This window comes from Bremia lactucae, linkage group LG4, assembly GCF_004359215.1.
Source record: "Bremia lactucae strain SF5 linkage group LG4, whole genome shotgun sequence".
In the NCBI taxonomy this organism is placed as follows: domain Eukaryota; phylum Oomycota; class Peronosporomycetes; order Peronosporales; family Peronosporaceae; genus Bremia; species Bremia lactucae.
Genome location: NC_090613.1, coordinates 6,671,712 through 6,684,220, shown reverse-complemented (window position 1 = coordinate 6,684,220; position 12,509 = coordinate 6,671,712). Strand labels below are relative to the sequence as shown.

At 44.5% G+C, this 12,509-nt stretch overlaps 1 protein-coding gene across 1 annotated transcript; it reads right to left on the bottom strand.

Moving 5' to 3' along the window:
* CCR75_008747 (uncharacterized protein) lies at positions 1–6,057 on the bottom strand (the record flags this gene model as incomplete). Its single annotated transcript, XM_067966797.1, has 1 exon — positions 1–6,057. One exon carries the CDS (start codon positions 6,055–6,057, stop codon positions 1–3), a length of 6,057 nt encoding a protein of 2,018 aa, XP_067816174.1.
* Positions 6,058–12,509: the final 6,452 nt, after the last annotated feature.

Genomic DNA, 12,509 nt, shown 5'->3' with positions numbered 1-12,509 from the left:
CTACATGACCGCACAGGCATTGTCTCCTACACCGGTGCTCTTTTTCTTGATTTCTTGATTCCCACTGATAATACTTGCCCGAAACGAAAAGTTTCGGCGAAGATATCCACGCAGAGCACGATGCTCACTCTTGAGGAGATGAAAAGCATCATCTAATGTCGTGTAGTCGTCACTCGTCACAGATTCATCCATTACGTGCTCAGTTGCGAGCTGTAATCGAAAAGCTGCCTTTGAAACCCGCATAGCTGCAACATAAGCAGACGATCCCTTGAGAGAGTGACTTTCACGTCTAAGCACGATCAAGTCACTCTTTAAATAAGCTTCCTCGATACGTCGCATAAACTCATCACTCAAATCGGCATACTTCTCCAGTAAGCTCACGAAGAGGCTCTCACTTGCTCCACATTGCTCCACTCCCAAAGAATAATCAATCGGATCACCAGCTGGAATTACAACCTCTCCAGGAGCCATTGTAGTCGAGTACGCGCGTGCTGGTTTGTTTGCTACAATAGTCGAATTATTAGCCATATCCCCTGCCTCGTAATGATTGTTTCCATCACTCGATGAAAATGAGTTTGGCGTTGAGTAAGGCATCGGTTCTACAGCATCCTTCGGATAGATCCCAGCCGCTTTCGCTGCAGCAAATAAATTCGTGCCAATAATATTTGAAGCGTTCACAAGGGTTCCAGGGCATGACTTTGGGGCTTCTTCAATGATCTGGGTCGAATCCGATTTCTCAAATCTCTCATGGTGGATCTCCACCATTCCAACGGTGTGTTCAACAGTGCCCGAGTTTGTTGAGTTGCTCTTGCTCTCGCTTATTGTTGTCAGCGACATTAGTAGTGCCTCGGAACCCGCTACTGTTTGAATACCGCTAGGCTGACCGATCATCATCGGGTCTTCTAATTCTAAGTCTGAGATAGCCCGGTCAAGGTCTAGCTTTTCCTTGTGCCTCGACGCCGCAACCAAATTAGCACCATTTTGGCTGGACAAAGCATCCAGATCGACAGCACCACCTTCATCAACCGATTCGGCCCGTGACGAGCGAGGAGCATGCTGACCCAAGTAGCGAACGCGCATCCATTTGCGAATAGCTTTTCGCAGCTCTGGTTTTGAAATTGGCTTAACTATAAATTCATCCATGCCAGCATCAAGACACTTTTTGCGATCGCCGCTCATTGCATATGCAGTCACACCAATTATCGGAATTCGCGAAAGCCGGTGCTGCTTTTCAAAGTTACGGATATTGCGTGTTGACTCATATCCATTCATGATTGGCATCTCACAATCCATAAGTACAATGTCGTATGAATCGTAATGCTCTTGATACATTTGATATGCATCTTGTCCATTCGTTTCCCATTGTAGCAGGTGATTGTCTTCCATAAAGAAGCTTTTCACAACTTCCCAATTAAACTCATTGTCTTCTACCACCAATATCCGTGCATGTTTCGGCACGAGCTCCGGCATGGACGCATTGTGTCTAGAAGCATTACTGGCTGGTAGAGAGGAAGGCCCACCAGACTCAATTATCGTTTCAATTGGAAATTTTGCAATCAGCCCCTCTTCTTCGTCTTCAGGGCGACCCACTACGACTGTAAAAAAAAACTCGGACCCTTCTCCTAGCTCGCTGTCGACGTCAATATCACCGTCCATGAGCTCCACAAGTTGCTTGCAAATCGCAAGACCCAAGCCCGAGCCAGTTGGATTGTTTTTGCGCGTACGCTCCAGCTTTGTAAAGAGCGAAAACAAGCGCGATTTTTCCTCTTCATCCATGCCAACACCCGTATCAATCACTTGAAAAAGAAGCTTGATACAATGTTTTGGCAAGTCTGGAGATGGCACCGTGGTGCATCGCACTGTGATTGAACCCTCATTTGTAAATTTGATTGAGTTTGATAGCAAATTAAGCAGTACCTGTCGCAGCCGACTCACATCTCCAATGACACGCTGTGGCACCTTCGGCGAGCAATCTAACTTCAATTTTATGTGCTTCTCCCGCGCCTTAAATTTAAAAATCTCGACGGAGTATTCAAGCAAATCTTCCATTTGAAACGGATCAGCAGATATCTCCATGTGCCCTGCTTCAATTTTGGATAAGTCGAGAATGTCATTAATCAAATTCAAGAGCAGTGAGCCCGAAATGTATGCAATGTGCACGTAGCGTTCCGACGTCTTGTCCAGCTTTTGGTCACGCAACAGCTCCAGCATCCCAAGAACCCCATTGAGCGGTGTCCGCAGTTCATGACTAAACGAAGCAAGAAAATTGACTTTTGCCGCCTCCATGTGCTTCTTGGCGGTATAATCTTGCCCTACTCCAATGACACCTCGAATGTTTCCGTGCATGTCTTTTTTACTCGAGGCATTTACGAGCAACAACAAAGAAAGCCCAGCAGCTGTCGTCATAGGCAGTTCCATTTCCTCAACATCAATGCCAATCAGCGCCTGATTGAGCAGCTTTCGCACTTCGGATCGATTTTCAGCGTTTATGAATGCATCGACCAGTGATAAGCCAAGAACTGTAGACTTATGATATCCTGTTATCTCTTCAATCTTTTGGTTCCACTCATTAATGCAGCCAAACGAATCCACTCCAAAGATTGGAGCATTAGCCGTATCAATCAGACGAAAATACTCGTGCTCCTGTGCAATGCGATCGGTTATATCCTGACCAATTCCAACTACGCCAACAATGTTACCGTGCATATCATTGCGCGGTGTAGCATTCAGTAAAATTTCGATTCGCGTACCGGGTCGTGTGATCAATGGAAATTCAAAATTTGCAGTTTGAATGCCATTCAGAGCCTTGCTAAAAACATCCGCCACAGCTGGTCGATACTCAGGAGAAATGAATGTCTCGACAAGATTTTCGCCAATAACTTCAGCTGTAGAGTACTTTGTAATCTGTGCTGCTTTCTTGTTCCAAATGTTCACACATAAATTCGCATCCACGCCAAAGATGGGAGCGTTGGCCGTATCAATTAAGCGCGTGTACTCTTGCTCCTGCACAATGCGATCAGTCAAGTCTTGGCCAATACCCACCACGCCAACAATTTGGCCGTGCTGATCAAATCTTGCAGTGGCATTCATGCGAATGTTAACAGTGCGGCCATTTTTTTTCTTCAATTCAACATCAAAGTTGGACGTTTCATCGCCCTCCAGTGCCTTCCACAAAATTGTTTCTACAGCATCATGATATTGCTCAGGAATAGCCCAGCTCATTAAATCCCTACCGACTGCTTCTTCCTTGGAAAATTGCGTCATTTCAGCTGTTTTGTGATTCCATATATTTATCTTTCCCTCCGAATCAACACCAAAAATAGGAGCATTTGCCTTTTCAATCAATCGTGCGTACTCTTGCTCTTGAGCAATACGATCTGTAATATCCTGTCCAATCCCCACCATACCAATCACCGTTCCATGTTCATTAAACCGTGGTGTAGCGTTAAGTAAAATCTCGACGCGACGGCCAGCTTTAGTTACGAGCGGAAATTCAAAGTTCGCCGTTTCAATACCATCAAGAGCCCTTGATAGCACTGCGCCCACAGCTTCTCGATAGTCCTCCGTAATAAACTTTTCCACAAGATTCTCACCCACTACTTCATCATTTGAGTACTGCATAATCTCAGCCGCCTTTTTATTCCAAATGTTGACACAACCTTCTTTATCAACACCAAAGATTGGGGCGTTGGCCGTGTCAATGAGACGACTATATTCTTGTTCTTGGGCAATTCGTTCTGTGATGTCTTGGCCTATACTGACAACACCGACAATTTCGCCCAGCTCGTTGTACCGCGGAGTCGCATTCAGTAAAATTTCGACTCTACGTCCAGACTTGGTGATTAGTGGAAAGTTGAAATTTGCCGTTTGGACGCCGTTCAGTGCCTGAGACAGCACCAACCCTACAGCAGAACGATATCCTTCTGAAATGAATTCCTGCACCAAATCTTTTCCCATAACCTCATCAGCTGCAAACTGTGTGATTTCGGCGGATTTGTCATTCCAAATGTTGACAAGGCCCGTCATATCGACCCCAAAAATCGGCGCATTAGCTGTATCAATCAAGCGACTGTACTCCTGTTCCTGCACTATACGCTCTGTGATATCCTGGCCGATTCCAACTACTCCTACGATGTCTCCGTGTTGATTATACCGCGGCGTCGCATTTAGCAAGATGTCAACACGTCGCCCAGTCTTCGTAATCAGCGGGAACTCAAAATTTGCCGTCCCTTCCCCTTCCATTGCCTTATGCATGACATCGGACACACCAGCACGGTAGTCTTGAGGAATGAAACTCTCAACAAGCCGTGTGCCGCGTGCTTCAAGGACCGTGTATTCTGTAATTGCCACAGCCTTTCGATTCCAAATATCCACTCTGCCGTCCATATCAATCCCAAAAATTGGTGCGTTTGCCGTATCTATCAATCGAATATACTCTTCTTCCTGTGCGCGCTGGTCCGTAAAGTCTTGTCCAATTCCAACAACACCTGTAATTACACCGCCGTGATCAAAGCGTGGCGTTGCATTCAGTAAAATGTCCAGCTGCCGTCCACTTTTCGTCATTAGAGGAAACTCAAAGTTAGGTGTCTCCACACCTCCCATTGCCTTTGAAAGTACATCTGCGACTGTATCACGTGCGTGTTCAGCAATAAATTCAAGTAAGTCCTTTCCAATGGCCTGCAAATTGGAATAGCCAGTGATTGTAGCTGCTTTTTTATTCCAGATAGTTACGCAAAATTGTTTGTCCACACCCACGATCGGAGCATTTGCCGTATCAATAAGACGGCTATATTCTTGCTCTTGTACAATCCGTTCGGTGATACCCTGCCCAATGCCAACCACACCAATAATAACCCCCGCGTAATTGTACCGTGGCGTAGCATTCAACAAAATGTCTACTTTCCGGCCATTTTTGGTAATGAGCGGAAACTCAAAGTTTGCCGTCTCAATCCCAGCAAGCGCTTTTCCAAACACAGCAGCAACTTGGTCGCGATGATCTTCATCAATTAAAAATGACACCAAGTCCTCACCCATAACTTCTGCCGGCCAATATTCACTAACTTTGGCAGCCTTTTTGTTAAAAAAGACGATATGGCCTTGCGTATTGACCCCAAATATGGGCGCTTCTGCTGCGTCGACCAAATGACTGCACGCCATTTCATTCGAATTGCGTGGTGTCATTTCCTGTCCTATAGCAACAATGCAATCAACAATCTTGCCATCTTTATCAAAGCTGCCCTGTGGCGTTAGATTTAGTAGTAGCTCAATGTACGCCCCACTGGCAGTTTTAAGAGGCAATGCTAAATCGGACACGGACGTGTTGGTCGACGCAACACGCGCTAGTAGCTCACTTACAAGCACTTGGAAGTCATCGTGCACTAAATTGACCAGTGGCGTACCAATTACGCGTTCGATAGCGTATCCCGTGGATTTCTCAACCTTATCGTTCCATAAGGTAATAACTCCGTCTCGATTGAGCTCGAAAATGAGCGCATTGACACCTCTCGTGTTCTGACATCGTGAGACTGATCCTACTGTTAAGTTTTGTCCAATAGCTACGATACTCGGCGCCTCGTAATCGTCAACGTCGACTGTTAAATTGACAAGCAACTTTACTCTTTGGTCCATATTCGGCGTCTGCAACTCTATCTCGACATTGCTTACAGAAGTGTTGACGTCATTAAGCGCCTGGTCTAGTGCACACATCATGTTGTTCTTCGAGCAAGCCATGACGAGCTCCGTGACGTGGCGGCCTAGCACGTCAGGACTCGGCAGTCCCGTGAGCTCGGCCAGCTTGTCATTCCACAATACGACACAGCCCGACACGTCCATGACTAAAGCGGGCACATTGGCTTCGCTTAGAATACGTGATACGCGAGGATGGACCCTCGACAAGAAACAAGTCGAGGCAACGGCTGGTCGACGTGCGTCCACATCGATGCGCGGGTCGGCCGTTACTCTTTTATCTTCATAGAATTCGCTGCATTGCGCAAGTGCCTTCTTCGTAACTTTCTTCGTAGCCATCTTCGATAACTTGCCGTCCGTCCGTCCATGCATCGCTCTGCGTCGTGTATGCGCGTCAATATCACCACACGCCTAAAACAAGACAGAGACTGAGCTGCACTGATCAGAACGGTCGGAAGATTAATAGAAAGGGCGCGTCCCACGGCTAAGCCGTCGATGGAACGAGTCGAGGCTTTTCGAAGTGTGGTGAAGGAAGAGCTGCCGCGCTTGTGGATTTGTAACGTCACAGCAGCTTCGTTGACGGAAAGAAAGTGTGGCTTTGTTGTTGAAAATTTATTGAATATTAAATGGGTGACATGGCCTGATCACTCGGAAACACATGATTAAATGGTTCAATTCTAGCTTTAATTACAGAAAGGGCTTCCAATACAGAAAGGACTTCTGTATCCATCCGACATTTTTACAGGCAATACTTTGGATAGTAAGCTATTCACCTTCAGAAGAAAGCAATGCATTGGGTTGTCCAGTTCATTGCTGAGGGTGATAGGAAGCATGCGTTGATGCGCTTTAAGATAATGGCGTTTGCTTGAGCTATTTATCGAGAAGCTTCGCTTATAAGATGTAAGTCAAGGCCACGATGCCATCGAACTTCCGTTCCCAACACCCACCCTTTCTATCATCACAAGAACATGTTAAATCGAAATGCTTGCGATTCGCATCTGGCGTCCTTATGGAGGACCTCACATTTTATAGACCATGCAGACTTCCATTAATTCTTTTGCAACACTAGACCGAAAATTGTATAACCTGAGCTTGAAGTTGAATGGTTTCTTTGAGCAAAACTGCGCTCCATCAGCAATTAAAAAAATTGCGATTGCTTTATCTCCCGATCTCTTATTTGCGAAAATGTTTCTTTAATTATCCGTGGAATCCAAAAAGTAGCCAGTTTTGGTTTGCAAGCAGCCAATGGTGATCCGACCTTGTACGGTACTGTCGAGCGTCCTATCGTTGCAACTAATAATTTTAGTGTCGCTGTAAATTTCATAATTCCACGACGGCGGACATGCTGTCGAAAGTTGTGATGGGATAAGGCAGAGAGGCTCGGTTGTGACTCCGTCTGGTGCTGGCAATGCCTTACAGCACTGAAACACAAATAGAAGCATCCCGCGTAAGAGATGCGCGTTACGCTATGTGATGCAATATAGCTGCCACGGTTGGTTCCAACCGCAACTTGAGCCTTGCTAATACTGCAATATCTTTCTTAAAAGAAAAGCACAAATGACTGATTAAAAGTACAACAATACACTGACAAAGCCGCAAATTTCGCAGACGCAAGAGCCAGTGTGTCTTTAAGCCAAACTGACATAAGGATTATGTAACCTAAAGAGTTGTGAACTCTATTACATTTTTGCATTATTAAATCTAAACATTCGTAATTGTGAAAAAAACGTAGTGGTCCAGCTTGCAGAAATACTATTTGCGTGTATTAAGGAATTGCAAAACACAACAATTACTTTTTCGTAACCAAGTAAGCGCGAGAGGTAAAGGCTGCTGCAGCGCAACAAGCAAGTATGCCAGTTGCTGCTCACAATATGAAAGCTTGGACTTTGTTTTCAATAACAAAAAGAATAATGAAGGCACAGCAAAAGTGTCGGTCTCTGCGAGCCGTATTGTCACGGGGTCATTTGTTAGTCGTAAATGTTATGTTTTGCACACGAAGGACAACATATTTAACATTGATCGGTTTAGTAGGACCTGTCTAAAATAATACTGTTATTTCATAGCCTCCTTAAATTAATAATTTACTTTTGTCTCAAGGTCGGGCACATACGTTTCTTAATAGACCTCTGTAATTTAATTATTAAATGCAATCTGAGGTCCCATTTTTTTAAATTTATTATTCGTATAATTTTTCTTGCCGAAAAAAAACGATACTGTAAAATAATATAAAGCACTACCGAAACACGTCTGTAGAAATCTCGTATGTCAGGCTGCACCATTTGGTCTGTGCGGATTGCTCCAACCCTGTCCTTCATCTGCTGTACAGAATTGAGGAAACCCAGCGCATCGCCATCCTGTTGCAGCCAGAATGTCTCACGCAACTCGAGTGCTTTCTGAGCAACCAAGACAGTAATCTTAGGCGGTTCCTGACTGTCATCCTGCTCTCCCTCAGGATGAGTCGGAAGGTGGTTTACAATAGTTTCATCCAGTCTGGAATGTATGATCTAATCCGCTCAGCAGGATAGTCTAGCAGGTTGCGGATCTCCATCGGGTTGGGATACCTGAAGCGTCCAATCTGATGTTCCAGTTACACCATGACTTCGTTGTCAGAGCATGCTCGTCGAGGACTGGTGCCGCATTAGCTGGTTCTGACCGGATGTTGCAGTGCCGAAAACAGTTGTGAATGATCTCAGTGGGGACATCGTTAGCCCATGCTGAGACTGACATCTGGATAGCTTGTAGGATGTTAATCTTTGCCGGCTCAACGACGTCATTGTCGAAATCCCGAAGGAGCATATGGTTGATGCTGCGCCGGTAATCCGCTTTCAGGTTGCGTGTTCGCAAGGCCGAAGCTTTGACGTCATGTTTAGCGGAAGGTAGTGATTGTCGTGTTGCGAGTGTGATCCGCTGCGGCAGATCAGTTAGCGGGACGTGTGCACTGTAGTTTTTCAGGATCAGCAGCACCTTGCGGTTTGCCATCCTCCGATCGAAGTCCCTCAGCCACTTCAGGAAGATGATTTGTGTCATCCAGGCCTTTTGCTGCTGCGATACTGACAGCCAAGGTTCTGGATATTGACATGGCGGAAGCAGCGAGGAGTGGCGTACTTGGCATTATTCGGACCCATCACCATTGCAGCAGACAGCCACAGTTATCCGTTCCTCCTGTCCAACCAGGGTGGACTCAAAGGGTATAAAGGGTATAAAGGCATTAAGCCGTGTACTAAGCACTTCTGGGCCCTGAAACAGGATACATTCGGTTTCCTCATTTCCTTCAAAGCTTTCAGCTTAACGAACGCTAAGCGTTTAGCAAAGGAAGGGGGCTTTGTTCCGCCAGTGATTTAATTTTCAATGAGTCTGTACAGACTCAGGTGTAGATTGATTTCGACTGGTAGCTACTTAATTAGCTCCAAACCCTCTAGACAGAGGGAGACTTATAGGCTCAAAGAGCCATTTAGCTCTACGGAACTACAGAAAAGCGACTCAGAGAGTCGTGCAAGCTCCGAAAGCTGTCTAGCCCTGATTCAAGAGACTTGCGACTTAAGCTTCGCAGAGCAATTAGGGCCTAAGAGTAAATGCCTGTTGAATGCTCTTAACACTGTGCAAGCCTTGAATGGGCACGGAACGATTTAAATTGAAAAAATGAAGTTTATATAGTTTTTATATGTAGAGTTACTTATCTTAAGTATGCCTTAAATAGATCCAACTGTCCTTAATTAGCACAACCAGAAGATCTTTATATGGTGGCTCATTCGTGTCAGCTATTTAATCGATAAGGTATTACAATGTAAACTGTATTAATTAATAATACTAAGACGCCTTTTACTGATACATTTAAAAAGGTTTTAATTTTAGACAGGTGCACTACTCCCCTGATTTAGTCCATAATTACGTTCAGTACCTCTCGGTACTGGGCGTGAAGCACTACACTCATGAGCGTAGTGTCCTTACTTTTGACAGCGATTGCATTTCTGCAATCGCGTGTTGTTCGAGAAGCGAGGTTTCTCTCTTTCGACATAAGGGAGGTCCATAATTTCTGGACCTCCAAGCTCTTGTTGTCTCGGAGGACGATACAATGACGAACTAGCTTGAGCCCGTCTCAAGCTTAAGTCCTCTGTTCCGCAACGGATATTGCTTCTTCAAGCGTATCCAGTTCCAAGCGGAATAGGTGGGTCTTCACGGGACCATCCGTAAGACCTTGCATGAACACCGTAATCAACGTGTGTTCATGAACTGGTTTAATCGTGATACAACTCGCTAAGAGTCGTGTGTGCTGGGCATAAGCGTGAACATCACGCTTGCCTTGCTTGAGTTTCAAAAGCTCTGGTCGAGCTCTGAACTCAGCCCTAGGCGGTTCAAACTTCTGTTGAGCCAGGGTTTAAAAGCCTCTAGTGACCCAAAGACATACGGGTCGCGCAACTTAAGGCATAGTGCCCAAGTTTTGGCACGACCTGCCAAATTTGACTGAGCAAATGCGACTTGCATTTGCTCGTCGACGATGTGACGAGCCCTGTGGCATCGTCCAACTCGACGAAACATCTTATGAGGGAGTCGTCTTCCACTCCCCTATACTTAGAGATGTCAATCTTTAAGGTTTCCGGACGACGCGTGTGCGTCATCCAAGGTACAGAAGTCTGTACCTGCTGTAACCTCAACAGTTCAGCCTGTTGAAAGCCTTGCTGATTAAGCAAGGCTACTTTCTTCTTCGCCTCGTCAACTTCATGTTGTATAAAATTGGCGATGGCTGAATGGAGGACATCTCTGCCCATACCGGAAAGCATGGCCAAGATGGCACCGTTCCCTACGGTCGAACTCATTCGTTCGACCGCACTTCTTTTGATGTCACTAAGAAAGGATTAGCTATCACGCGAAACGTGATGCGTATTTCCATTATCATCTAACATGGCCATGTTAGATGATTGGAGCTGTGGTCTTTGGACGGACTACAAAGTGCTACCAGGTGAAATGGGGCACTGCCGACTTGTACTGCTTTAGCACAAGTCCACTTCGCACTGCCTCAGTGCGAGTGGTGCCTAACGTCAATTCACGTACACTAGTACGTGCATAGGAATTTTCTTTTTAAAACTCTTGCTTTAAAGAGGGTTAAATGAAAATTGTATTCATATAATTTAGTTCTTTTTGTCTATCTACTTAATACTAACTTAATTATACACTAATACAAAATATGTACTAAAAGTCTTATCTGTCTTTCTCTTTGCGCGCGTCCAGCGGTGACTGGACCGCGGAGAAAGTAGATATAATGGTCTATATCTACCAATGGATAAGCTTTTAGAATATTACCATGTAAAGTGGTATTCTCCAAATATTATCTACCTTTTAGATAATATATTATTTAGCAACCTTTAAGTGTTAATTTCATGTAACGGTACACCCCGTTACATTAGTGAAAGACCTTAGTAAGTTTTTTTGCGATCTGGGAAACAAAGAGACGTCCAAACACGTCTAGGGTCACCTAATCTTGTTGCGTACGAAACGTTCGAGGATCTTCTGCTAAGATACTTTAGGTCCCTGCTACATTACTCTCCTCGTGACGGCTGTACCAAGTAAGACATAATTACTGGATAGCCACCAGAGCTGATTAATGGACTCCACAGCAGCCAAGCCAAAATGGCTTTACCATGCGGATGGATAATGGCTAAAGCCAAGTTTTGGTAAAGCAAGAAGTCCATATCTATCTCTATATATATAGATGAATTAAACATTTGAGGAAGCCGGTTAAATCTGACGGTAAAATTTTGGCAGAGAGACTAGAAGCAGAAGAAGTTGTTGCTGTTGGAAGCATATTGAAAGTGATTCATTAAGCTGAGTGCTTACGGATTGCCCCGTGGCCAACTAGATTTTCTCATGAGTTATCTAGGTCCTATCCTAAGAACTATCGTTCGCTAATCACATCTGGTATCTATCTACTAACCATATATGAACTCATAGTGTGGCTTACCTCATCTTGGACTATATACTATACGAAATAGTAAGTCGTCTGAGTATATTTTGAGCCAATAACTTTTAGGTATACCTTCCTAAAAGTTCTTAAACCACGAATATTGGTACATACAATTATGCATATGTATTTAAATCGTATGACGTAGTTACAGTTACTGGTAATACTGCACTTAACGAAACTACGTCACAATATTCTGGTCTCGGGCGCGGCGAGGTCGATTAAATGAGATTCTAGCGTTTATTACATGACGCCAAAACCCACGCTTTTCGAAAAATCTATGGTCTGTAAGCGTACCAAGAACACTACTACTCATTTTTCCGAACACTAATGACACTTTGTAGTTTTGGTTGCCTTGCACAAACGCGTCTATCGACACCAAGACAACTGCTAAATACTTATATGGCTGCTTCAGCAACCTGTTGGAGTTTATTGCTGTAGAATGGGAGATGGACATATTAACAGAATACATGAACCGGCATTTCTCTGTCTCCGCAGAACCCATGATTTGAACCATGTTCTTTCAACAGCCTTTCAATTAATCTAAAACGAATTTTATCGGCGCATTAATTTATAGTCGTTGGGTAACAAAATTGGTGTGTAGCATTGTGGTATGTACGGTAATATTTATTGTAAATTCTGAGCGTGGAAGATATGGCTTAGACTGTCTTTGGATCAGCACATTTTTAGGCATAACTTATCGTATCACACCGTTAACTAAATCGCTTTGACCTTCTGACTGCGGATGTTGGTGGTCGACACAAACGACTGCTTAGCTCGTATGGCTTTCGCGATAATGGCTGTAAGATTTAGGTATGCCTCAGTATCCGGTTAGCGGATACTGCGAGTCATTTATAATCGGTCTATA